Source organism: Xiphias gladius, chromosome 11 (genome assembly GCF_016859285.1).
Source record: "Xiphias gladius isolate SHS-SW01 ecotype Sanya breed wild chromosome 11, ASM1685928v1, whole genome shotgun sequence".
In the NCBI taxonomy this organism is placed as follows: Eukaryota; Metazoa; Chordata; class Actinopteri; order Istiophoriformes; family Xiphiidae; genus Xiphias; species Xiphias gladius.
This window is the reverse complement of record NC_053410.1, coordinates 8321303-8349162: the sequence shown is the minus strand read 5'-3', so window position 1 is coordinate 8349162 and position 27860 is coordinate 8321303. Positions and strand designations below refer to the sequence as shown.

At 41.1% G+C, this 27860-nt stretch overlaps 3 protein-coding genes across 11 annotated transcripts in view; 2 read left to right on the top strand and 1 right to left on the bottom strand.

The window, feature by feature from the left end:
• The first annotated feature begins 379 nt into the window (after nt 1-379).
• Nucleotides 380-10016, top strand: slc3a1 (solute carrier family 3 member 1). The gene is made up of 10 exons (XM_040138644.1): nt 380-1173; nt 3180-3359; nt 3523-3668; nt 3878-4003; nt 4528-4647; nt 7068-7192; nt 7753-7954; nt 8806-8988; nt 9339-9464; nt 9575-10016. Exons 1-10 carry the CDS (start codon nt 798-800, stop codon nt 10004-10006), a joined length of 2016 nt encoding a protein of 671 aa, XP_039994578.1. The 5' UTR covers nt 380-797; the 3' UTR covers nt 10007-10016.
• prepl (prolyl endopeptidase like) lies at nt 9149-18656 on the bottom strand. The gene is made up of 15 exons (XM_040138643.1): nt 18268-18656; nt 16731-16859; nt 16395-16461; nt 16066-16246; nt 15829-15917; nt 15595-15721; nt 15301-15517; nt 14552-14743; nt 14139-14351; nt 13671-13846; nt 13237-13453; nt 12818-12967; nt 12095-12221; nt 10996-11084; nt 9149-10348 (listed from the first exon to the last, which is right to left on the bottom strand). The coding sequence occupies exons 1-15, from the start codon at nt 18397-18399 to the stop codon at nt 10271-10273; spliced, it is 2184 nt and encodes a 727-aa protein (XP_039994577.1). The 5' UTR covers nt 18400-18656; the 3' UTR covers nt 9149-10270.
• Nucleotides 18171-27860, top strand: part of camkmt (calmodulin-lysine N-methyltransferase) — a 118295-nt gene continuing 108605 nt past the window's right edge. The window contains exons 1-5 of one of the 9 annotated variants that reach the window (XM_040138651.1): nt 18171-18229; nt 18965-19015; nt 20197-20363; nt 22524-22702; nt 23487-23551. In XM_040138651.1, the coding sequence (XP_039994585.1) occupies nt 20202-20363; nt 22524-22702; nt 23487-23551 (406 nt within the window). In that variant the 5' untranslated portion in view covers nt 18171-18229; nt 18965-19015; nt 20197-20201. Of the gene's footprint in view, nt 18230-18706; nt 19016-19882; nt 20041-20170; nt 20364-22523; nt 22703-23486; nt 23552-27860 lie in introns of those variants that run through there. The other 8 variants (XM_040138649.1, XM_040138648.1, XM_040138650.1 and 5 more) reach the window with 8 other exon arrangements.

Sequence of the window (27860 nt, the reverse complement as noted above, 5' to 3'; positions counted from 1 at the left end):
TAGAAAGTGTGAAACCTTAAGTGCTTATTAATGCTTTACCAACATTTATAACTGCATTATAACTGAATAGAAACACAGCCATGTAATAAAAACAGCTCCTAGCGTCAACGTTTCACATTTACTGTATCGTTCTCTTTACATTTGTACTATTTCAAATTTTGCATGCGGATCAACAGCCAGTCAGACTCTTTGTGTAAGTTAATAAATGGTTATATGATAACAAGTCTACAGTTGTAAATGTCAATAAGCGGTTCGCAAATGGATGTTGGTCCAGATCCCCTGCACCCCTTTTACAGAGGGTAACTTGCTCAAGCAAAGTCTCCTGCTGGAGGAGGATTGTCCTCAACTTTTCCAAACCTCGGTCTTACCAATGGCTTACAACTGATCTACAAAGCGTTAGAAGCCCAAAGTAGATACCGACCATTAGAAAACGCCATCGGTTGCAGTTTGCAAACCCTTTATGAATGGTGCCTTATCCTGAAGTGGCACAGAAGCAAGTGAAGGGCACGAACACTGGTTCCAGCCTACACTGCAACGGGAAATGCTAATCTCCAGCCATGCCTACCCAACTCCCCACTTTCCCACACTCCACTGGCGACACTGCTCGCCGTGTGTGTGTGTGTGTGTGTGTGTGTGTACTATGACCCTCTCAGAGCAGTAAAATTACTTCATACTGACTTTGAATTCCTCAGTCTTTGTGAAGTACAACTGAACCAACACGGTTTGCTTTCAGGTGACCCTCAATCAGGTGAGTTTTAAAAAAAAAATCAAAAAAAAAACAACCCCACACCGGCGGCATGGAGCTGGGGGAGTGCACCAGAAACCCCGGGTATAAGGATGTGGAAGATGTCGGGTCAGCGGCCGAAAGCATCCGCGCCGAGCCCGCGGAGAAGCCGGACCCGATCGCGGCCGAGGAGTACACGCAGCTCACGACGTACGCCGGGATGCCCAAGGAGGTGCTGCTGCTGTACTCCTCTCAAGCCCGGTACCGGGTGCCCCGAGAGATCCTGTTCTGGCTGACGGTGGCCTGCGCCCTGGCGCTGGTGGCGCTCACCGTCACGGTGATCGCGCTGTCTCCGCGGTGCCTGAGCTGGTGGCAGGCCTCCCCGGTGTACCAGATCTACCCCCGCTCCTTCAAGGACTCGGACGGCGACGGGGTCGGGGACCTCAAAGGTTAGGTGCCCCCGATCCTGCTGCATGCTCTGATAAAGAACACTACGGACGGAGGTCAAAAAGATGTTTTTCATTAAGCCTCGTTTTCCATTTGTTTTTCTTCAAACGCGATTGCCAGTACAGTACTTGAGTAAATGTACTTAGTTACTTTCCAAGTGTCGAAATCCGGACTTTAACCATGTTCGGTAGGCTACTTGTGCTTTACTCGAGTATATTCAATTTCAGAGGGACATGTTGTACGCGTCGTTACAGATTAAATGCCCCGCACACTCCTGCAGGTACACAGGTATTTTCTGTTATGTGGGTGGAAACATTTTTCAGGACCTTGGGAGCTCCATCATTTAAAACTTTGAAAGGGGCAATTCTGCAAAAATGAGTACTTGTATGTTAGATACTTCAGGCACATTTTACTGCCAGTACTTATGTACTTTTCCTCAAGTAGAATTTTAAATGCAGGACTTTTACTCGTAAAAGAGTATTTTTTCAGTGGTGGAGAGTAAGTGCATTTACTGAGGTATAGTACTTGAGTACAATTTTGGTTTTTACTTTACTTGAGAAATTCCATTTTAAGCTACTTTATACTTCTACTCCGTTACACTTTGGAGGCAAATGTTCTACTTTTTACTCCACAACATGAATTTTAAAGCTTCGGCAACTAGTTGCTTTGAAGACACAGATTATTAATACAAACTATAATCAACAAATGAATTATGATGTGTTATTATAGATGAAATGACCCAGCAGTATAAATAGTAGTTAATATTAGTCCTGCCTTAACTAGCTGCATCATTAAAGAAATTCATTAGTACAGTAATGCATAAGTAATTATAATACAGTAATATTTTATTCTGCATAATGAGTACACTACTTTGACTTTTGGTACTTCATTTATTTTTCCTTAAGAAATTTTGAGCACTTCTTCCACCAGTACTGCATGTCTTATGACAGCTCAACAACATGACGGTAAACGTCATCTGCGTCCTGCAACAGGGACCCAAACAATTGTTAACAGTTTATAACTTGTAGCTAACAACCTTATCCATGGGTGATAAGTCCTTTACCAATGCTTTACACAGTAATCATAAGCATCTATCGAGAATGTTTTTTTTTTTTTTGGGTTACCAGCTTGTGAAAAAATCCCCCAAGCTAAATGTTTATCCTCCTCCAGCAGTGCACTTAATCTTTTAAAAGGTTCTTTCGTTCATCAGGTAGGCACTCTAATGGACCACCTACCTTCCGGTAAAACCTGCAGAGTATCTGGATCAAAATCCAAAATTTATCAATAATGTATTAATAACAAATCTAGACTCGAGGGTTTATTAGAAACGGGAAGCCCAAAAGCATTTGTTAATAAATTATCTACATTTATGAATGCATTATTAGCAAATAGAAAGGATAAACAACAGAGATATTAGTTACATTAGTTACAACTTGTAAACTCTTTATAAAGAGTTCCATTTTAGACATTTTGATATCAATATGTTTGATGAGCTACTGGACAAGGTGGGACATTGCTCTGTTTTTAGAAAACTGACTTCAAAATGAAAAGTTAATAAAGTGAAACTTCAAGTACGGTTAACAGCATAATTTTAAAGACATTTTCTAATTTAAAGAAAATACAGCCATTTGCACACCCACAGTATGTCTACTGTTTTGTAGAAATAATACAGTGCGATCAAGGAACAGATAGAAGTAGTGTTTTAATGGGCACCTCAGTGCTAACAGAATTTTAGTATACTTTAGTAAAGTATGCATTTAACACCCTTTTTGAGAGTGGAAGGATACGATGGTGCATAACTGCTTTTCCATTATTAAAGGACAGCCCTGTGATTTTTACTTTCACATCCCTTTCCTCATTGTTTTTTGCGAGTAGGATTTACAGCACCACACATTAACTCTACTGTTGAGTATTAACAGGTTTTTCTCTCATTTGTCTTTGAAGTTATCATTGGGACTGTGTATTGCGGTGCCCACTGTTCATCATGGTGGTGTCTCTGGTCTGGCAGGAATTCAGGAACAGTTGGATCACTTCCAGTACCTGAAGATCAAGTCAGTTTGGATCAGTCCTTTCTACCGTTCTCCCATGAAAGACTTCGGCTATGATGTGGAAGATTTCCGGGCCATCGACCCCCTCTTTGGAACCATGCAGGACTTTGAGGAGCTCCTGGCTGAAATGCACAACAAAGGTGTGTTCTTTCAGTACCCCTGTGTATATAAACGTTTGGAGGTGGTTGGTGGGAGAGGTGAAGGTGGACCATTGTGCGTTTTCTTAGGGGGGGGTAACAGGGTTGGCTTGATGGCAGAGGGAAAGTCTTTTCACTCATAATAATCCTTCACTGTTTCCACCAGGTTTGAAGCTGATCATGGATTTCATTCCCAATCATACCAGTGACCGACATCGCTGGTTTAACATGAGCCGGATGAGAGATCCTCACTACGAGGATTACTACATCTGGACTGACTGCAATGCGACCGCACCAAGACCTAATAATTGGGTTGGTATTTGCTGATGAGCTCTTCTTCTCCACCTGGTGTCTGTGTTAGTCTTTGTGTGCATTTTCACTGAACCTCTGCTGATGCATTACACTGGAATGCACAAAAGGATGATTTGTTTTGGAGAGGAGTCCAAAAAGTTTTCACTTCAGAGGGGTAGTTTCTTAATGTCTACACTTCCCAATCCCGTTTCCCTGCTCCTCTCTCTCAGGTGAGTGTGTTTGGGAACTCGTCATGGACTTACGATGAAGTTAGAGGACAATGCTACCTTCACCAGTTCCTCAAGGAGCAACCAGACCTCAACTTCAGAAACCCACGTGTCCGCCAAGAGATGACCGTAAGAGTACTTGACCACGCACTGCTCTCTCTCACACGTCACATACATTACCTCTGCCGCTGACTCATTTCTGAGAGCGTTTGTTTTTCGGTGACTAGCATGTTGTATCTCATACTGAAATCTCTGTTACTTTTGTCCTCATCTGTTTTGTCTTCTCCACTGAGCCGCAGTTGCTGAAGTATCCAAAATCATGTGTAATCTGTAGCAGTAATGTGTGATGGCTATAATTGATTACACATTAACTTGGGCTTGTTAGCCCTTGTGTGTTTTTAAGTGCTACAACACACAGCACAAAGTACAAAAGAAGGAATGGCAAACCGCGCTTGTGTGTTTATTGTGCATATTCATACTCAGTAGTCGGTTGCTGTAGTTGAATGAAAGGGCTTGTTGAAATGTTTGGAAAATACATCAATTTTGCAACATTCAAATGACACTTTAGCACTAAAGAGTCTAGTCCACATCCTCATACTTATTGTAGACACACTGTATTTTTTAATCACTTCATATTTATTATTTTATTTCAGGATATTATTCATTTCTGGCTGGGGAAGGGAGTGGACGGGTTCCGAATGGATGCAGTGAAGCACATCCTGGAGGCTGCACACCTGAGGGATGAACCACAGGTGGACCCAAACAAACCACCAGTGAGTGCTGCCTCCTCAGTTCAGTTCAGCTACCATTGTTTGTCCCTAATGGGCACTGGCTGGGACTGGCTTTGACATCACACATCACACATCGCACATTGACTAAACATGACCACCAAACGTGACAAGGTCTTTCTGATCTGCCGGACGAAATGGACCCCTCCTGAATGGCAGGGCAGGTGTAAAACTCTGCTACCAGGCACATTTAACCTCTTGTATGGCTAAGCTGCAGCTCCAATCAAATTTAATTTCAGTGACTGACATCTGAGGTAGCTGCTGCACAATTCTTGAATCTTACACAGTTGTAGTTATCAGTTTGGATAAATTGACCTTAAGAAAATAAATGTATTTAGACTTTTTTGAGGGAGACAGTCACCACCACCTCGTGCCACTGTTCTATAAGACTACTGTGGTTACTGTTGTTTGCCTTTTAGTATTTGATTAAATTCAGTTTTGCTTTTTATTATGTTTTCAAAAAAAAAAAAAAATTTTTAATTTTCTGGGTAAAATGAAAATCGTACTATTTAGCCTTCATTTGCTTTGTTGAGATGGTCAAAGGTTGTTAGGTCCGACTTTTCATGTTTAATTTTCAATAATGATGTAAGGTAACAAACAATATTCAGAAGGTCTGTTCAGTCAGTAAGGTGTGTCTAGGTTTCCTCTTTTTTTTTTTATGGTGCAAACTATACAAAAAATTACCAGAGCTACTGCTTACATTACCCGGCAGCTCTTCTTTCTCCGAGCTCAGGGGATCAAGGTTCAGTTTACTTAACAATCTCTGCTTTAACATTCAGTTATGTAATTATATTATGATTTTATTATATTGAATTCTAAAACGTGACATGTCAGAGTTCAGATTTGAACAATCTGAGAGACAAAAGCGGCATTGTGGGCAGAAGCAGCTCCACTGAATCAGTACTTTCCAGTGAAGCTAATAAAAGAACATAATCAACAGCGAAGTGGGAGAGTTCGCACTGTACATGATAATCATTCATCATTTGTTTCTGTCTTAAATGCCAGGTCATGTAGTGCTCTTCTGGAGAAAAATTTGTTCTTGGAATTCAAAGAGTTCATGATTCATGCAGGGTTAAGCTCACTAAGAAAGAGTTTTTGTTCCATGGAGACTGAAGTTATTTCTCACAGAGGAAAGATTAGTAGAAAAGAGGCATATTTTGGTGGATTAGCAAGTCACTGGGATTTACTTACCGCAGGAGAATAACACTATAATACTGAGACTAACTCGTCTACTTACTGTTGACTGAGATGTATACTCATGGCTGCAGCACCCAAACTGACCGACTTCTCATTTTTAAGCAATAAGCCATGCAAAGCTGCTTTATAGTGATGTTAGAACAAAACAAGTCAACAATTGTTAGGCACTACAGAGATGTTCATGCAACTATGGAACCACAGCATTGCAATATAGTCACATGTATCTGTTGGTTGGGATACTGAGAATGTTAGCACAGCCTTCAATACGATTCAGCCAATCATACCTGGGCAACTACTTGTGTAATGATCATTGTTTTTGTGGTTTACTGCTAATTGTAGCTTTAAATTTAGACCAACTATGTACTTTACTGGCTGATGGCTGAATGGTTTGTTCATGTGGCAACACGTCAGCTCAGTGATTAGCACCGCCCCCCTCAGTAATAATGTCCATGAATAGATTCATGGCCTGGTTCTTTCTGAGTGGAGTTTTGTATTGTCTCTGTGTTTGAGTTTCTCCCACACACACAAAAAAAACAACTAATATTGGGTGTTAATTTTCAGTTTTAGTCTGAGTATTGTCACTGTCCCTAAGGGCTAGGGCTTTCAAGACTGAAGCAGGTCCTGGGCTGGTTCCCATAAAATTGTTAACCTTGTGCTTAGCACTTGTCTTTGTGGTCACAATAGGGCCCAGTAGGTCAAATTCCCTCATGAATATAACTAAATAAGACTTCCTTTCCTGCCTGAGTGTCTTTTTACTGTATTCTGTCTTCTTGTCCTTTTGATGAAGACTATTACAACCAACAATACACCAAATACATTAGCACAAAACTTGGAACATTTTTGAACATTCCTTACTCATAACAGTACTCCTTGTTACAGAACCCAAAGTCTGTTATCACTTGGCCTCTAATCTCTCTGTATCTGGTTTCTACTGGCCTCTCACTGCACCCTGTGCTTTGGCCTGACATAGGAATACATTTATACCCAAGCTCTCCTAACTCCCAGTGGGCAGAGGAAAATACTGTCGAGCTCTGCTAATGCACTGAAGGTGATAATCTCAGGGAGAAAACTTTGCTATGAATGAACCACTACTCCCCTGCATGAACTAAATATAACACCTGACTAACACTTGAGCTACCGGTCCGGTAGGCCAGAAATCCAATAAATGCCACATTACCTCATGTTTCTTCATATTCTTTCCACTCCAGGAATCTGTAACTTCAGAGTGGGACCTTCACCACGACTACACCACCAATCAACTGGGGTTGCATGACCTGCTGAGGGACTGGAGGGCAGAGATGGACATCTACAGCCGTGAGCCTGGCAGATACAGGTATTCGAACTATTATATACAACAATGTTAGGGTAATAATTGAGACTGGCAGTGCTCTCACCTACTTAATGTGCAGCTGCACATGATGATGATGAAATTAACTTCACATAACTCATCATTAAAACTTAATTTCTTTTGCATGTTATGCCTTCTGCATTAATTTTAAACAGTCTTGTGTATTGTATGGTGTCACACCTGTGTTGAACATTTTACTTACAACTACAGGGTTTTCGGTAATGCAACAGCATCCAGGAGAAATATACCTCTATTTCACTACTGTCTATGTTGGAAATTACATTAAGTTGATATAACGTACCAAGGTAGTACAAAATCCAAGATAATAATAATAACTTGCAATATTAATATCACATTTTAGTACTGAACTAATAAATCTGTTGGATAAAAGCCAATAAGCTTAAATGAGTCTGACATGATATGGCAATAATCCTGCTTTCTGTGTGAAAGAGTTCACCAGAGTTCACAAGGATGAGTTGCCAGTCATTGGTTGTGGATAAGTTTGCATGTTATCATACACAACATATGTTCTTTCTGCACTCCAGGTTCATGGTGACAGAGTCATATGATTACCATGAGGTGGACAAGACTATGATGTACTATGGTACCCCGCTGGTTAAGGAAAGTGACTTCCCCTTTAACTTTTACCTGCTGGACCTGCCTCAGAACACTACTGGCTTGTGGGTTCAACATCTGGTCCACCTCTGGATGGCCAACATGCCCAAGGGACAATGGCCCAACTGGGTGGTGAGTCACCACAGTCACATTGATGTATTTGTTCCTTGGCTCCTTTAAAAACAGGACTGCCATATGGGGATAACCCCCCAAAAGCTGTCTTTCAAAGATTTTTCTGCCAATTATACTTGATCTTTTGTTCTCCATCATAATGGTAAAAACTCCAAGATCAAATCAGGGCTTTCAGACTTTCTTCAGCTGATGTGTGGCACATGTTGTCAAACTTGTATGATGTGGATTATGAGACTCTCAGATTAGTGTCACTTATTGACGGTGTTTGGTGTTTCTCTTCGTTTCTCCCATGTCTTTATGACCAGATGCAAACTGTAACATTAACCCTTTAAATCATGTTTATAAATATAGGCACATCCCTCTGTGATAGGGTAGATCATATGGGTAGTTGAAATGACAAGGTAACTGGAGCACGCAATTTTGTCTTTAACTGGTATCAATTAAGTGCAAGGAATAACACTTTTATGTACTAAGGATCTCCAGACTCCAGCACCTAACAGATAACTGAAAAAAAAGGATGTGCGCTCCAGTTTCCTTCTGGGATCAGCTAGCAATGGATTATCATTGCACAAAAACAGCACAAAAACTGAAGTGCGAGATATTGTATACTGCTCTACGATTACCGCAGCATAATTTAATCCTTCTTTACAGTCCATGACCAGTGTCTGTCCATCTCGAGTCTCATACTTCTCTCTCACTTTATCTATTTGTCCTGTATAAGTCAGTTGTTAACTTCAGTTTTTTCTTCCATGACCCCAGCCCATCTGCTTCACCCTACCTTCTTCCTTCCCAACTTATCCAACATACCTCTCCACCCTCTCTTGTATTTCTCTTACATCCATTGTTATCAGGTTGGAAACCATGACAAGCCTCGAATTGCCTCCAGTGCTGGTCAGACCTATATTCGTGTCATCAACATGCTGCTGCTGACCCTTCCAGGCACGCCCAACACCTACTATGGCGAGGAGATCGGCATGGAAAACATTAACGTCACAGAGAGTCAGATACAGGACCCAGCTGGCAAATACAATGCAGTCAGTACTGTGCACACTCTGAAAACAAACAATTAAATACTATACATTAAACACTGTAACATCTCTGCCAAGTGCAGCGGGTGCATGGAAAATGACCAGGTTAATTGATGACATCACAAAACAGGACAAAATGTGTGTAGGCAATAAATAGTGACATAAATATCTTCACAAAGGTAGGATTTATTACTAGTTTGTTGTATGTTACACTGCATTAGTTTTATCCTGGTTTACCTAATAAACTTGTAACTGAATGTACATGCATTAAAGTGTGCCAATGTGTATTCAGTGTCTAATTGCACATTGTTGGAAGAAGCTGAAGTGCCAAAATTATTGCTGTCCTTTCACTGCAGAGTGCTAGTCGGGACCCTCAGCGATCTCCAATGCAGTGGAGCAGTGACATGAATGCAGACTTTAACAACAAAACCAACATCACCTGGTTGCCTGTACACCCAAACTACAGAAGCGTCAATGTGGAGGTACAGAACTCTTTTAGTACTGTTCAGCTCGGGAGGAACATCTGGCCAGGGCTTGCTTGTCTTTATACTATTTTAGATCAAGTATCCCATTGCCACCCTCTCTCTTCTAGGTCCAGAAGAAAGATGAAGGCTCTGTTCTGGCTCAGTACCGTTTACTGAACAACCTGCGTCAGTCAGAGCTCCCCCTTCAACGTGGGTGGTTCTGCTACATCCATGCTGATGCCAGTGTCTTCTCTTACCTCAGAGAGCTTGACGGGCTTGACCAAGCTTTCCTCATGGTGCTTAACTTTGGCAAAGAATCTGCCATCACAGATCTCTCCTCTATTCATGAGTTACCAGACCAATTGAAAGTGCTGATGAGCACAAAGCAAGTCAACGATGGAAAAGTGTTGCAAAAGTCTCGTATCCTGACAGAAGCAGGAGAGGGTTTGGTGATTCAGTACTCCACTCACACTCGGTTTAATCCAAACCACCCCAAACAGTGCTACGTGTCTGAAAAGGCCTGCTATTTGGGGGCCATGGACATACTTTATAAATGCTGATATGAATGGACAACGGTATTCAGTTAGCACAGTTTCACAGTAGCAATCCAATCTTCGAGATTCTTCTTTAGTGTCTTGTCTGTAAGGGATTTATGTCATACATTAAAGAGGATCATTGTGGATACATTCACTGTTGATGTGTCTTCTCTTTCACTGGGATTGTTCAAGATCTGGCAACCATTGTGTCAACCTAGTTGTCATGGTTGTAATGGTAGATGTTAAGGTCATTGTCGTTTGGTGCCCGACTGCCTCTTGATAGCCTTGCTATCTCTTCCTCTTGCGTTGAGGCTGAGGGGGGTCCAGGCCCAGCTCCGTGTATAGAAAAGATAGGTTGAGGGCTTCCTGTGTTGGGGAGAAAAGACTGAAGTCAGATTTCTCAGTTTGCACCCATCAAGTAATGTTTCTATTCTCAGTGTGAGGAAAGAGTTGGGCTAGATTTAAAATGCAAAAATTATAACATGGTACCTACTGGGGAGTCTTTGATTGGACAGGCACCAATCAGATATGGCTGCTTTTTATATCAAATGACTTGTGTGTATACCAGTACAATACAACCTCCTTTGTAATACTCAAAACCTTGGAAAATAAAATGAGAATGGCTAGGGGTAAAAGGGAAAATGTATTTTCATGTGATTTGGGTAAACTAACTTTTTAAACTGGTGAAATTTTCTACGTAATCTTTTGGGGGGTAGGGCTGGTGGTTAGGGAAGTAAACCTGGATTTTAAAAGGTGTAAAAGTAAGAGAAGATTGAGTTCACACCACACTGTGTAGTTACAGATATACAGCACTATTACTTTTTCGCATGGATGCGCATTTTCAGTGGATTTAAGAGCAGATGATAATCGTCAACAAGTGAAATTACTAAGAAAAAATTAATGAGATAGAGCAAGTTGTGTCTACTCTGCCTTATTTGTAGATGTGTTTGGAAGCACAAATGTAAAAAGCTCGACTTTGAAGACCTGAACTTTTCCCTTTATGAGTGCATTACCTCCTTCAGCATCCACTCCAAGTCTTCTTGTCCGAGGTGATTTGCTCCAGGTTGAATATTCAGAACTATTTTTGGTGCTGGTTTACATTCTAAAAGAAAGAGGAACACAGAGAAACAAATTTCAAAGGCAGAATAGGGGAGAAGAAGATCGATAATCTTTAAAACTTCCTCTCAGACCTTTTTGTTTGCCCACTTTCTCTGCTCCCCTTCTCTCTGCCCAGTTGCCCCAAGTCTTCTGTCATTCTCTCACTCTCTCTCTCTCTCGCTCTACTCTCCTTTCCTTTCATTCATTCTTGCTCCTGATTGATACTGCCCTCCCTCCTCTCTACCTCCTCCGTATTATCCCCCCTCCCTGTCTCTGTGGTACTGGCTGTTTCACAAGTGCGGTCTTGACCTTGACAGCTCCCAGTCTGTGGCGTCTAATCTCTTGCTCTGATACACTATCTCTTTACCATGCTAATGGGCCTGCCCACCCGCCTGCATGTGTCTATGCCATCAGCACTTTATCAAAGACTCTGGAGAACAGAGAGAGACAGATTAGGGAGACACACACACACACACACACACACACACACACACACACACACACACACACACACAAAGCTGTCTGCTGTATGTGTGTTTGAACAACAGAAAAGTGAAAGAGGGTGAAAGAGAGAGATAATGTGTGCATTTGAAACAAGAAGAGTAGAGGCAGAGTGTGAGAGAGAGAGGGGTGTAAAAAGGAATACCACCAATGTGGTGAAGGCAGATTATGAGTGAGAGGGAGAAAGAGCCTGTCTACGGGGAAATGAGAGCAATTAGCTGACACACACACAGACACACATATACTATACTACAAGGTGACTTATGCTATACTTTGGTCATGAACTTAAAATTCTGATAGCACTTTCCCCAGACAGAAAGCTATACATCTGTTACTGCTGCCTCTAAAGACATGCACACTGACTCTACTATTGGGAGTTGACCCTGAACTGTTAAAACCTCTGATGATGCACAAATTACACCTAAAAGAATGTGGAACAAGTGGTAAATCTATGCTGGAAGGCACCCACAGACAAACACACCCCCTCAGAAAGATCTACTCAAACACACGTACCTGACTTTGGACTCATGATGAAGTGTGTATGAATGGCTTTCTTTAGCTGTTCAGTGTATTTGAGGACACCTGCCAAAGGAATCCTGGCATCACCGCTGTAGGCCGACAGCAGCATCGATGGGTAGCGCTTTCTCGCACACACACACACACACACACACACACACACACACACACACACACACACACACGCACACACGCACACACGCACACACACAAATTGGATAACCTGATTTTTTTCCCCGAAACTTAGCAAAAGTTATCAATCATTCAATCAGTCATTAATGATCCTCGCTGTCCAGTTTTCAGTACAAGTTAGCTGTCAGTACGACATGGGACTATACAAGCAGAGCTTCTGGTCTTATGTTGGACAGATTTCTGAGAAAGCCTGAAATCAGACAGTTAATTCAGCATAGTCTGAATTAACTGTCTGTTATCTAGCATTACAGGCCAATTTACATTATACGGCAAATTTAATTATAGTAAAACACATGGTAACCCAAATCAGACAATTTCTGAAAGCATCATAGTAGAGATACCTGAAATATCACAAGTCCAAATGAATCCCTCATTCTATGAAGATGGGGACATTTAAAGTAGGCACCAAACTGAATACAGGAAATCATTTGGGTAAGTGGTAACACATAAGGATGGCACAGTTCTCTCAAGCCAATGCACAAAAAACTACAGCTATATTTTTTAACTTCCCAATCTTCCCCTCCATACCTGAGGAGTAATGTTGTGAAGAGGACAGTAGGAGGTGATGGTAAGTCTGTGTTTTGGGTTCGATTCAGGGTCCCCCCATTCTTCTCTATCCTCCAAGGTTAGAGGCAGGCTGGGATCCTCCATTGTTCCCAACACATCCAGGAAAGGAGCCTGAAAACAGGAAGAGAGATGGCTTGGGATGTGTGTCATCTCATGTGGTGACGCACTGTTGTAATGAGCAGGGAGACTCCCTGTATTTCCCTATTTATTTAGAATTTTTATTTAATCCTTACAAATTGGTGAATACCCTCTCTGTTAAAGTGCCCTTGAGGAGGACACTGTCCCTAATATTCCTTTTGACGTAGAATAACGCTAAAAGCGACAGACTGCAAAAAACATGCACACAAACATCACAAATCTGCAGTGATTTAACATCTTACCTGCAGTGTGACAGCTCGCATCATGTATGGGTGTTTGTTGCACAGTGCTCCCACTGGCACAGCCCCAGCACTGCAGGCTGTAATGGCAGTGAGTGAAGGAGAGGAGACTCCCAAGGAGAAGAGCTGTTGGAGACAGGCTTGAAGGTCCTCCACTCCTTTGTGCTTCCCCTCCTCACGAGCTTGTCTATGCCAGGACAGACCCCGCTCTCCTCCACCTCTTGGAGGTGTAAATGTAAAGAAGAGATTCACTTTAACACTTATAACAAAATACAAAGTTTGAATTCCAGACTTAATTTGCCCTCAAAGACAATTTCCTGCAGCAACATCAATACATAATCAGTATTACTTACATTAAATTACCTTGTCTCTCATCAGCGAATCAACTGCTGAGTCAATCAAGTAAGTTTTAGGCTGCTGGAGAGGTGATAAGTTACCTGATGTGGCAGTAGGCCAGAGCCCAGCCTTGCTCCAACAGCAGCCTTTTCTCTGGGCAGAACTCCATGTGGAGATCTCTGCCATAAGCTCCGTAGACATGGGCCAGCAGTGGCGCCTGTCTCAAACCCTCCACAGGTACTGCATGAAACAGTGTCACTGGCACCAGGGTACCATCCTACAGAATAGAGGCAGGAGACTGTCTGTACACTGTGATGGGTGGACGGTACTAAGTGTTAAATGATCTTGAAACAAGTAAATTGTTTTAAATTCGTCATCAACTGCTGCTTTCTGTGTTAGGTGTATGCGTGTAGGTATATTAGAAACATGGTAGAGTGTGTACTATTGAGCACTTCTGTCTCTGGTGGCTAGTTGCCAAAAGAGCTTTGTCAGTGGACACAATATGTTTACCTCCCTGCTTATGCTGTGTCAGTGTGTGTGCATGTGTCTTATATGTCAAGTACTCTCACTTGGCTGCAGGCCTCTAAGCGCGTGGTGGTATAATTGCTCTGGTTCTCTAGGGAGGACCCATCTTCACTGCCTGATACAAGGCGCCCATCCTCGGGGTACAGACAGTAGGGCACTGGTGGGTGGACTGGAGATGAAATCAGGAATTCTAACACTTTGCGTTGGTCTGCCAAGCTTGGTTTCTTGGTTTCAATGGCACACGCCCAGGAGGGGAGCTTGGGAATGGGTGTAGAAATATAAGAGTATAAGAGATGGCTATATAAGAGTGAAATATAAAACAATATAACAATTAAAAAAAAACAAAAAAACAAGACTAGGACCAAGCAAAAAGGAAAAGAGGCAACATACATGCAAAAAAGCAGGGAGATACAAAGAAAGAACAAAGAATTCAAACAGAGTTTTCTGACACACTGACCTGTACAGTGTATGCTTTCTTGGGATGAGTCAGTGGGACCACAATCAGGACAAGTTCATGGGCTGGTGTTCTTGCAGCCAACACACAGTGGTCTCCAACCAAGTCCATGTCTTTGATAACGCTGCCAGGGCCAGGGGCAAACAATGAGACCCAGGAGACCATGAATGGCTCTGAGAGAGGGGCTTGTACCACCTAGTGAGCATACAGAAGATAAATCTTCTCACTTGAGAAAATTAAAAATATATTTAAAAGTTAAAACACAGAGCATTTATCTGCATCTTTTTCTTCTTCCAAATGTGATACTCTGATTGACCAGAGCAGAATCAAGTTGCAATCAGGGACCAACTACTTCCCCTCTAAACAGTAAATAGGACAAATTACAGGGTGGCTAAGTACAAGAACCCCTTTAAAACATTTTAACTACCAAAAATGTTGTAGTTTTCTGAGAATATTTCAAGAAAGAGAGGAATCAGCAACAGTAGGTATCCTGCATGTGCATTGCTGTGTGTATATGTAATATATGCAAAAATTGTCATCCTGCATGATCATGTGTGATATGGGTAGAGCGTTTTTTTTTTTTTTGATAGTCACATTATATCTCCAGACGACAAACATTAACTGTACGCAGGTTTCTTTGGTAATAAAGGTACAATTATAACTGTAAGGACTGATTCCACATTGTATCTCCGTTAAATTTATGCACCCTACAAAGAGTTTTTCTGTTTATGAATGTATTGTACCAACTTTACCTGATATTCCTGTCCAGGCCCTGTATTAGCCAGTATGATCAGCCACCTTCTCCAGTGTTCAACGTGGTACAGGAGGTCAAGCTGGCGTGGCTGAACCAGGAAAGGCTCTAAATTGGGTGTTGTTGTATCAATTAGCAGCACCTCTGAGGTGGTCCTGGTGTTGCAGTTGATGCTCAGTATCTGTCGGTCTCTGGAAAGGGCAACCTCCACAAACACACTGGGGAAAACGTGGTATTTCAATTACAAATGTTGTGGGAGCAGAGACAGCTTAGATGTCACATTACTTACACTTACTCAGGCCGTGTTTCCTCATACACAGATGTTATCCTGCTTCCACTGGAGGTCAGGTCCAGACGAAAAACTCTGCTGCAACGCAGACCCTCAAGAGTCGTGTAAAACAGGGTCTCATCTGTGGCCCACTCTTTACCAATGCAGACACAGAAAATATCATTTTACTTAAGCCAGTGCACTATTAACACTCTTGCTACTGAAAAATTTCTTTACAAGTGCAAACTATTCAAAACATACCAAAACTGAAGACATCGTCCAGTGTGAGTAGAATGTGTGGGGGATCCAAAGGAGGGGAAATTCTTCTTTTAAGCCTTACAACCACACACCTGGATTGTAACAGCACAATAATCTTTTTTTTTTTTTTTTTTTTTTAAATTCAGTAACTTTAACAGTTTCAAATTTGACAAGAAAAAAAAAACATTGCTGCCAAATAAGGGGTCTTTTGTATGTTTAATTCTGTTCTGTTTGATTCACCTTGGCTCTTCTCTGTGATTAGTTTTCAGCGTGGCAGCAAGATGCTTTTCCTGTGGGGACAAACGTATTCTCTGGACGGTCCAATGAAGCCTCTGCTTCCTCTCTCCATTATTAAGTCCTGTCTTCTCCTGTCCTCCAGAGACTTGTTGTAGATTTAGGACCTGCTCAGGCTCCAGATCTCCTACAAATGGGGAGAGGAGACTGAGTCATTCACAAAAGTGCGAATGTCACTAAAATTATAGATGCAGATGTGGGATTAGGTTTACATTAGAAAAAAAGCTAGAGTAGTTAACATTAGTAGTCGAGCTACATTAATGCTTTCTGCTTACTGTGTCTCTTGTCCATTCTGTAGATGCCATCATCTTCAGTGAAATACACATGATAATGGCCAAGCACCTGTGACGAGAAAACACAGTGAATTATAGAAATAATGTTGAATTTCAAAAATGTCTGAAGTTAGCAATTGCTGGATTTAAGTATTTTGAGTCCTCCAAATCCTGCTCACCCCACACAGAAACACACACAACACATTTCTGACACAATGAGGGTGGATGTCGGTTCTTAAAACTAGGGTCATTAGAGCATACTGGATTTGTACACAAAAAAATTGTAATAACAGTTCAAAACATTGTAATGAATAGGTTCAAACCTAAAGCAGGCCTTACCACTGAATAATCAGGTATGTTGGAGAACCTGCGGTATATAGCCTTCAGTCTCCTCTTGAAACACTTCTGCAAGTCCCTGTAGCTCTCAAGTCCAGAGCTGAGATGATCGACTGATGAGTTTGAAGTGTCCTGAAATAAAACAGCTTTATAAATAATGGAGAGACTTTTTAAGACAGTAACTATAAGCTCCAACTGTAAGGGCTGTTGCTGTTCCAATCAAGATTCTTGTGTCCTGTGGACGCTGAAACTCTAGATAAGAGATCTGTAGCTTGTAAACCACTCAGTGAACTAGTGTGTGGGTGTTATTTCACTGTTATTTTGGCAATGTCAAAAATAGATCTGTAATAAGTGGTTTTTATTTTTTCAATATAGAGCGACATTGCTAATTTCCCGAATTATAGTGTACTTTAATGTGGGAATAAGTTATATAAAACCTGCTTTATGCTATACGTTATTTTTAGATAGCCAGAGCACTGAACAATGACCTTATTTCCACCTCTAAATACATCACAATGCTTCTAAGGGTCCTAAATTCTTCCCTGGTGACACTGTGTCTTGCTGTCTGAAAATCTTCTGACATTGTAAGGATTGGCAAAGTGATGATTTTGCAGGGAGGTGTCATGACATACAGTTGTATGCAGAGCAATCAACCCAGGCACCCCAGTGGCACAGGAAACATTACACAGATTGAGGGAATAATGGATTGCACTAAATACCAGTAAATTATGGATGCAAATGCAGTCAGCCAAGAAAATGAAAGCAAAAGAGGGGCTGGCTTCTATGACGGGCCAGTGATTGAAAGCATACAGCAAAATCCAGCATGAAATACTTCAGGAAAAACAAAGCTGAAGCTTTTGGAGGGGCCCTCAAAGTCCCCCAGGTCGAACATCATTGAAACTCTGTGGGTAGAAAACAAAATGTGCGTAGAAGACAGCCAAAAATATTTCAGAACTACAAGCTGTCTACAGTGAAGGGTGGGTGAAAATTCCTAAATCAAGAATAGAAAGCCTCATCACTGGCTGCAAAAAGTGTTTGAGAAAAGTGATATCTACAAAATGGGGTGGGATACTAAATACTGACTTAGTGGGGTGCCCAAATTTTTGCACATTCCACAATTACTGTTTGTGCACAGACTTTTGCATAATATTCTTCCAATTCAGACAATAGGCGGATTTCAAAAAAGTCTAAAATTTTAATTTAGAAGACTTAATTTGAGTGTTTTTATATAATTATTGGTATCCTGTCACGCTCATTTATAGGGGAAACATAACAAAGAAAAAGTTCGAGCCTTAGTATTACTGTACAGGCGTTTATGTGTCAATTCCCTGTAGTTTAGTTCAGCGAGCCACATCCAAAGGGGCTCAATTTCAGCCCCATGTCCTTATCTCTGGCTCCGTACATCCTGGTGAAAAGATACCTTTTTTTTTTGTAAATAATTAACGACTTGTCGTTTTATAAAGAGACATCCCGACAATCAGTAACCTGACACCAAGCCTAAGGTGAGTAAAAACCAGCAGCCTAAACTGAACACCCTTACCGACGTGTAACAACGTTGGACGGACACGGAGAGCCACGTTATCCGTTTGCAGACGGCGAGCTCCCGAAGTCGTAACCGAGAAGGCGAAGCGAGACGAGCTGATGAGCACAGCAGAGAGGAGACAACGGCCATTACGCAGATTTAAGTGCCGACCAGCTAAATTAACTGATGATACCTGTGTGTTTATGTGGTTCTAGGTAGCCAACTGTCACCGCAAGGCACTGTCGGCCATATTCACGACAGTAAACACATTTCATAGGACAAATTATTCATTGCATTTCAATCTGTAATATCTATAATTTCGTTTCTTAAACTCAACCGGTTCAGCCGTTAGTAACCGCTGACAACAGCAGGTAGATTCCACGCACGTGCACGAGTTCATAAATAAAGCCCCCTGTTGATGACGTCGCGAGCAATGCCAGACTAAACTAATCAAATTCAGACAGCCGCCCGTTTGGAACGGAAAAGGATATTATATATCATATTCCAAAAACTCGGGATTGGGATGAAATAATCGGTTAGTGGTTAGGGAAAAGGTTCAGGTGAGGTTAAGGTTAAGGTGTTCACGGATTATTACAAGGTGTTAGCCCCAGTGCTAACCCAGGCCGGATTAACCTCCTAGGGGGACGGGAGTAAAAAATTGTTGGTGGGCCCCTTTCCATCCCCATTTTACATGGCAGTGTTATTATTTCCTCAGGCACAAAGAAACCTGCCAGTACGCAAGAGGCCACATGGCAACTGATTAAGTGTAAGTAAAAGTAATATTTAAGAAAAAACGCCAGAGATTCACCGGAACTACCTTCTCAAATGGGAATATTTGCTTGTTTCTAGGTTTTCTACATTAGGAAACTCAACATGTGGTTTGAGCTTGTCGCTGTATGACAGACAACAAAGCCATTTGAATAGGTTTACTTCCGGCACTAATGATGGCGTATTTCACCATTTTCTGACAATAACACTTAACAGTCAATTGATTATGAAGATAATTGTTGGTTGCAGACTTTTCATAGTTCGCCTATGACGGAGGTTTTCTCTGTGTTAATTAACTGACACAGGAAAAAAATAAGTAATTTGATAAAACACACCTCTTCAACTAATGAGTAAAAACTATAGCTTAACAATTAAGGTCTTAAAACTAGATTTTATACACAGGGTCCCTCTTCAAGTCCAGGGCCACAAGATGGAGGATGATGTTGTTCTTCAGTGGTGCAAATTTGCCTTCAATCTGCAATTAATCAAAGGATGTAGACGGAAGCAGGGTAGAGTAAACCTGAGGCTTCTGGGGCCCCTGGGCAGTTGCCCACTTTGCCCAGTGGGTACTCCGGCCGTGGTGCCAACCTTGTAGTCACACCCAGATAAATACCTCAAATTTGCCACTTTTGTTGTGTTGTATTTGTGGCAGCGTTTTACCATGTGAAACCAGATACAAACAGCGTGTAGCTCCCACAACATGAGCTGAATGGATTGTACTGGTGTTCGTACCGCATTTTATTTTGATATAACTATTTCGTGAACAGTTTGTCGACGTGTCTGTGGTTCTTTTCGACAAGTAGAAGGTACCGTCGCTGTCTGAAAGTCCCAGTATCTACGCCTTGGAATGACAAGTTGGAGGCCGCCGTGACCGACCGTAGTTACGGTTTAAATGATACGAACGTGAAGGCGAATCTAATGCCAGCCACTTAACATCGAGCATCATTGTTTCGACAATCCATCGCTATGCCTTGGATACCCAAAGTGTACGGAAGTAGCATGCATCCATTGTGGGTGTAACAGGTGATTATAGTCAAGCAATATCTGCGACCGCTTCTGCGTTGGTGTAGTTTACAGAGAAAGCCTTATTTTTGTATTGCCACATTGCCACCGATAACTGTGACAGCTCAACAGCCAGTACATCCGTTCACAGATTTATTTCCGCCCATAACTTCGAAGGTAAAATGGAGAGGGACCGCACCGGTGCTGCAGATATGACCGAGCCGGCTTCCCCTTTGAGGAAAAATATTAATGAAGACACCTGCGCAGCTGATAACCACACCTCCCGGTCTGAGACCTGTGGTGCTACTGATGTCGCCCGAGCCAGGTGGACTCTGCTAAGACAGGTATTGAAAGCCTCAAGAGCAAGTACAAACCTTTCTCGCGGTTTTAGACTCAATTAGCGGGCACAGTTTGAAAAAGTATTAAACGTTTAGCGTGACATATGTTGTAGAACATCTTTGGATTTTGTATTGCCTTTAGAATCTTTGTTCCTCATACTCAGGAGTCAGCAAATAGTTTCATACTTTCAATATTTGTCAATGAAGGACCAACACAGTTTTTAGTTATTTGTATATGCTAACATTTTTTTCTTACAGGATTTTGAGTATTTTATGTCCTACAAAATTAAAATGAATTTATAAAGCTGGTTGTTTTAATATTGTATACAAGGACAGATGTCGTCTTTTTCTTTAGAGTCACAGCAGCTTATGTTAACACTCAGTCTGCAAAAAATGACTCATACTGTATAGGCAAATGCATGTTTTGTGTTGCATTACAGGACTTGAAATGTAATGAATAGGTTATCCACGCCCTATAAACAGTCACCTGTTTGATTTATGGGTCAAATCAGACAGAATCCAGGAAAGTGGTGGCAGCACCGTCTCAGATCTTGCTTAAAGTTTGTCTATATAATGTTTGGGTCCGTAAACTAAGGCCTGTAATATTTCTGTTCAATTTGATATTTTATTGATCCTTTATTTGTTTAATTGTTACACTCTCAAAAACACCTTATCTGGGAGGCCATGTTTTGGGATTAATATCATTAAAAGCATTGCTTCTTGCTTCATCAAACTTCAGTATGACTGAACCATTAAAAGTATTGTTGTTGTTGTTGCTGCCTTAAAGAACAAATTGTACTGCCACCTATTTGTGTTGCAAATCATTGATTATAATCAGATGTTATAAGGCCATGTTGATTGGCATCTACATGAATACCTGTGTCTACATTATGTTACTTACAATAGATTTGTGAAAAATTGTACAAACGTTTCGATGCAAACTATAAAAATGGAAAACTTTAACTGTTGGCGGAGGGCCAGGACCAAGGGCCGCTATTGGCCTACCACTGTAACTTTGGAACAGTAAGAGTGAGGGGAACATACAGTAGTTGCCAGTCTTTCTCCCTGTCATGTTTTCTCCCTAATTTTGTCTACAAAGCTGTCATTCACTAAACTCTCTACAGTTCTACTATATAGTTTACAAAGCATTTAATTGTAGTTCAAGCTGTGTGAAATATGGAGGGGGGCATATTTTGGCACCTTTTTTCCATGTCTGATTTACGTAGATGTAATTGCAGTTTGATAGTCCAACAGTTATGGAATTGATGCAGATTTTCACTGGGATAAAAATAGCCAAGACAATAGATATGTAATAGCCATGTAATATTCTTTTCTCAGTCTCCTACAGTAGACAGCAGTCTGTCTTATTTCAGCAATGTGGTTCATTAATACTCTGATCTGCTTTGACATATAGTATAACTTATAATAGTATAACTTATAAATTACACTATATACTTAAACAGAAACTTGTCAGCTATGCATGTACAAGAACCTTGTAAACATAAGAGCAGTAGCTGTAAAAGTTGGACGTTCACTTTTTTCTCATAGATGGGCATTGTACAGATGTTACACTTGGCTGATTAAAAAAAGGTCCCTGCAGCAGGTCTGTCTTGCATTCGGTACTTCTTCCTCCTGGTACAGTAACAAACTCTATTTGTCTGGACTCCACAAAAATAGATAGATAGAACCTATGATATAATGAACTCGGTTTTTGCAACAGTTAAGGATAAAAAGATGCAAATTCATTCTGTGCATTATGTTAAACTGTACAGTTATACAGTTTTAATCTGTTTACAACAACACAGACTGAAAGCATATTCAGCATTTCGTTTAATTCAGCACAGGAAAATGTGATATTGTTCTTGAAATTTTGGATCTGACTTTCAGTGTTGCATCAAGTGAAGACCAAATCATGTCCATTAGAAATGAGAAATGTCAAATTTGTTGAAATTGTCTAACACCTCCATGGTATATTATAGTCTCCCGGAGAGACCTCTTGTCTGTTGAATTGAAAAGTAGCACAGCCGAAACTGAAAGAAAGACTGATTAATTCTGAAAATTCTAAGACTTTACAGCCTATGAGAAGATTGAACACTTTAGGGATGTGCTTTTTGTTGAAATTAAAACTCATTAACTCCCCTTTATTTCCACTCCCAACTCTCAAAGGTGTTGCGTCAGAAGCAGGTGGACAGTCCGGAGGTCAAACAGGTGTCTGTTCGCAGGTTCGCCACGTTTGACCTTTTCAGCAGGAAAAGGCTTATGACACAAAACCCCAGTGATACCTCCGACGACCAGTGGGTGGAGTACAGAAGTGTCTACTTTCCAGAGTACAGTGCCTTACTGAGGTACACACTTGAATGGACACACATAAGGCTCTAGATTCATGCTGGCACAGATAAAGCATGGTGATAGTGCACCACATATGGGCCAATTACATGATACCACAGCACATCAGACTAGTTGGGTAAAAGTCATTATTGAACAAGTTCCAGGTTTTTAGAGTGTCCTCCTGCTTTAAATATGAAGGGTAAAGGAGTATGATGCTGACATTACCTAAAACTATCTAGAATCTGCGGTTTGTTGTGAATCTAGAACAAACCACTCTGCATATCATGTCGTTAAGGCATTTGCTATAAAAAAGGTTGAAATATAGTGATTGAAATGCTGTCGAATTAATGGTTATATGTAACTTTTATGTAAAAGTTGTATATATGTATATGTTACTTTTACAGAGTCATTTCCCACAAATGTATGCAAGTACTGTAATGTACAGTAGAAGACATGCAGATTTTGGACCTGGAGGCTGGAGGAGAGTATCTGAAAAAAAAGTTTAAACTCGAAACCAAAGATAGTCATTGATTTACATAAATATATTTATTATTATAATTTCCAACGTAACAGATGATTTACAAATTTAATTCAGCCATGTCCTCTACAACTCAGTGATGTTGGGGTTTTGAGATGAATGACACGTCAAATCCATGCTCACTTTTTGATACTTTTCCTTTGGAACAAAGCTGTAAGTTTAAAATGGTAATTAAGATTCTTTTTCTTGTTTCACTGTCTGTAAGAAGAAAACACAACATAGTATTCTCCCAGATTGCTGTATCTTTACTTTGTGTCTCTCAGGGATAGTCTTGGACCCCTTCGAGTTAATGAAGTGCTCAACAGTTTTGACAACACCGGTAATGTCTGTAAGTACATATTTTATCTTACTACTTAAAGTAATTGTATTTGTACTGTGTGTTTATGCACGTGTGCATGTGATCATGTTCACAGTGGAGTTCATCTTACCCACGCTGCTTCCTGGCTTTTACCCCAATTCAACTTTGGGTTAGCCTCATGCTGTGTGCTGTTAGTGTTTGATTGATGGTTTGATGCAGGTGGTTTGATTCGTCTCTTTGAATGGGAGTGTGTCTCATGTGGCTTCTACAGCAGTTTATCATATACTAGTTCCTCACAAATACTTTCAAATGTCCTTTAGAAGGAGAGTGTATTGCATTTTTCTTATTGCTTCAGTAGACAGTGATGAGTGGTTTGGGAGAAAGGAAAGAGCATGACTCAAAAAGGGATTTGCACATGCTCAATGATATGGAGTGGAGTAGCATCATCTGAAACACAAAAGCCTGGATTCTGACCTTCCTTCTGCGAAGCATTTGTGAAGCTTGACTGAGTTTACTTCTGGTTGAGTTTAATTCAGTTTTACTCCGTTCTGTTCAGTTATTGCTTATGTCTTTTAGCAAAGTAAAACCACCCATAGAGGTATTTGAACTAGACATTTGTGACTCCTGTTTAAATGAGTGTCACAGTTATGTCATGTCAGCCACATACACAGTCAGCATTTTTTTTTAAACAACCCATCAAAGTAGGTTTCAAAATGAGATTACAAATAATTATGATCAGTTTTAAGTACTATAGCATACAAAGTTAATGTCATTGCATGTGTTTTTCTTGTATTACCAATATATTTTGGTGTGTGACTTATTAGTGACAATACAATACAGGTTTATTGTCCACTTTTGTAGAAATTTGTCTTTGACTGCACCTCAGCAGTATAATAGATTGCATCATGTGACAAGGAACATTAGAAACAACAGAGACAAATGTGTTAATGAATTGATACAAATATGGGTAGTATAAATGTGGATTTAGCTTCACAGAACAGCTCCAATCACAATATATTTAGATGCAATCCCTTTTGATTCATTATGAACCTCTTTATATGAAGATCCATCTTCAGATGCATGTGATGGGTTATGATGAAGGTCATGGGTTACTGTTAACCAGCCAGATGGCTCCACAGGAGTCAGGGTCAGAGGTGAAGGCCATGGCTAGAGGCTACTTCACTGGCACACTGCGATCAGACTATATAAGTCATGACAGAGCTCAGTGGCAGCTCTCATTCCAACCTGCTACAACGCATAATCCCTTTTCTCTTCAAGGAGACAATAGGATCAATACTTTTTTCTTGGAGAGAGCTAAAGAAGAGGTCATGATGTTTTTGCCTTTTGGCACTCCAGCAGCATACACTATGCTCTTCTGTCTTTTTCTTCCTCGTTTACTATAAAGTAGTAACTTGTATAAAGACGTCCTTCCTCATTTCTCTTCCTTCATACCATATAACTCCAGGCTGCTTACAGTATACCTCCTCATCCCTCTTTCTCAATTTACCCCTCTTACCATTTCTCCACTTTGTTCCCTCCATCCCTCCAGCTCTCCAGCCCTCCATCCCTCTCTCCTCCCAGCTGGAGTCATGCTTGGCCAGATGGGTAACTGAGTTCCTGACTTGGCGGGTGGATTAGCACAGCCAGAGATGAGAGCATAGAGGAGGGGAAAGGGGGAGAGGGGGAGATGATGGGTGGGCATGCCAGAGGTGGAGTGTATGTGTGTGTTTGCAAGGAGTGGCGAGCCACTAGCAATGGGGACCTCATTCCTCAGACAATGAGCCAGCCATCTCCCTCCTGTTCTCCATCCCATGTTTGGGACTAGTAATGCGTGAGATCAATTAGGACTGGTTGAGAGGAGGCTCTGAAAAGCCCAGAGGTGACCCTGTCAGAGCTCAGGGGTATATTTTTGGGGGTGGGAGTCAGAGAGAATCCCCTCTAAATACACAAACACACATACACATACATACTTATGTGCGCTCCTCACAAAGATATGCAACCACACACTTATGCTTTCAAAAATCCACACAGTCTTGCTAATAAAAACATATGCACTTTGCCCACCATCACACCCTCTCCACCTTTCCTGCTATCTTGATAATCCCCCACCCCTGAGGTGTGGACAAGCCCAAATCCTAGGGGTTCTTGTCCTCCTGAATAGCAGGCTAAAAAGCCTGGCCGGATTAGCTCACTGCCTCCAAAATGTGTGGACTCAGCTTAAAATTTCTACCCCCTCTCAGCATGACCCTCTCTCCCAGCTATTGTGTTTGTCCCACCACTGCCCACGTATTTGAACAATATGTTGTTTCTTAAGGTGACAAAAAGATGGAGTCAATGGTTTAACTTCAAGACCAGAGGAGCAAGAAAGGAGTCTCAATGAAGATGTTTTAAGAAATGGAGAGTGTATGTAGAGATGGCATCATATCGCTGAGTAGATTCAGGCAACATACTGTTTGATACATTAGGGCACTTCTGACCAAATTTGATTGGCACTGTATTATATCTGAAAAAAATTCACACCCAAATGAAACCATATCTGGATTAATGATTAATGGAGAGTACTGGCATAATTTACAACCCATAGGCTTCTGTATAGCATTCTGTACTGTAACAAAAGCCATGCTCTTGTATAAAAATGCTTAATTGGGCACAAAGACATTAAAGTATACGGTAAAAAAAAATTAAATTCATAAAACCAAATGAAGGCTTTAAAAACTTCTCTGAGGAACCGAGGTACCAAACAGGACTTGCGTTGGATCGGATCCAAATTCTACTCAGTTTGGTAGGGTTTTGTTTTACTGCTGTGAGTCTTGGGTCTTGGGTCTTGGGTCTTTCTGTCAATATGTCTATTACCTGAGTGGATCTGAAGGGAGATGAGCATACTCAATATCAGCTGTGATCACATGGTACATCACAATGACAGTGGGAGAAAATATTTTAGGGAATCAGTGGCTTATGTAGTATTTATGCTATTGAATGAGAAAAAAAGTTTTTGGAGTTTTCTGTGCAGATATTGAATTGATTTGAAAATTATTACCGTATAAGAGTGAAGAGTGAAAATATGACTTTTGATTATTTTAAATTAGTCTTTGAAGCTCATAAAATTATTTTTGAATTTATTTTCCATGACTTTAGCTTTGCTTTCTGGACATTGTTATTGTATAGATGCTCTTTTTGTTTGCATTTGCACTTAATGAGGTATCCAAGTAGAAATCACCCCCTCTGGCAGTCATCCAGAAGTCATGGAATTGCAGTTACATTTGTAACTCGTTGTATGTTGTCAATGAATGATTGGGCCTATTTCAGAGTGGTTTTTATTACTTTCAACAATTTGAACTCTGAACTTCTGACCTTCCTGGTTCTTTAGTTGACAGTGGGGGATTTTAATTGTAAGAGAGCTTTGTGGAGGCGTTGTTTGGGGTTATAGAGGTGCTTGTTTCCTGCTAGGGATCAGGATTTTAGGACACAATACAGGCCCTTGGGGTTGTGTGACTAAGATTGCACCAGAGGAGGTGTGTGCAAGTGTGTGTGTGTTTGAGAGGGTTTAGGTCGAGCTTTTTGACATTGCAGGGCTTTTTGTAAGAGGGCTTCTTTGGATGTGGGGTTACTTGTTAGGGTCACGCTGCATTCAAAGGTCACAGTGACAGACCGGTGGGCCCATTGCTGCATGTTTTAGTGTTTGGGACCCTCCACCGGATGCCATAGATGCAGTTAGACTCAGTGTCATTCAGAGCAATGCTTTCCCTGTACCTGCATTAGTGTGTCTTCGTGTGTGTGTGTGTGTGTTTGTAATCCAGAGCCAAGCATCCTAATGAAGCTTAACAGAGCCTTCTTCACTACAGCTGTCATTGTCTGAATGGCCACTAGCCTTACAGCCTCTCAGTCATCCCTATTATCTCCCACGGACTTCACCTATCACCCCTGCTGGTAAATACTATAAGCCCAGAGTGTTGTGAAGGAGGCTGGGGGTGGTGGTGACGGTTGCGGGGGTCATTTCTGTGTGTCTATCTGATGTTTGTCACGGTATGGGGACTGTTTGTGACGGGAGGATATATTTGTAAAGAGAAAACAATTGTCAGCATAAGTAACATACAGTATTTAGTGTCTGAACTAGAGGCATAAATACCCTATCAAGTAAGCCAGTCATCACTGTACATGACAGCGTTGTGTTCTTGTCACTTGCTGTTGCAGTGCTGGACAGGTGGGTGTGTGTTTTCTGTATCCAGTGGATCTATCACAGTCATGCATGTGTGTTTAATGTGTTGCATGTAGTGTCTAAGTGTTCTTAGTGACTGTGTGTGTGTGTGTGTGTGTGTGTGTGTGTGTGTGTGTGTGTGTG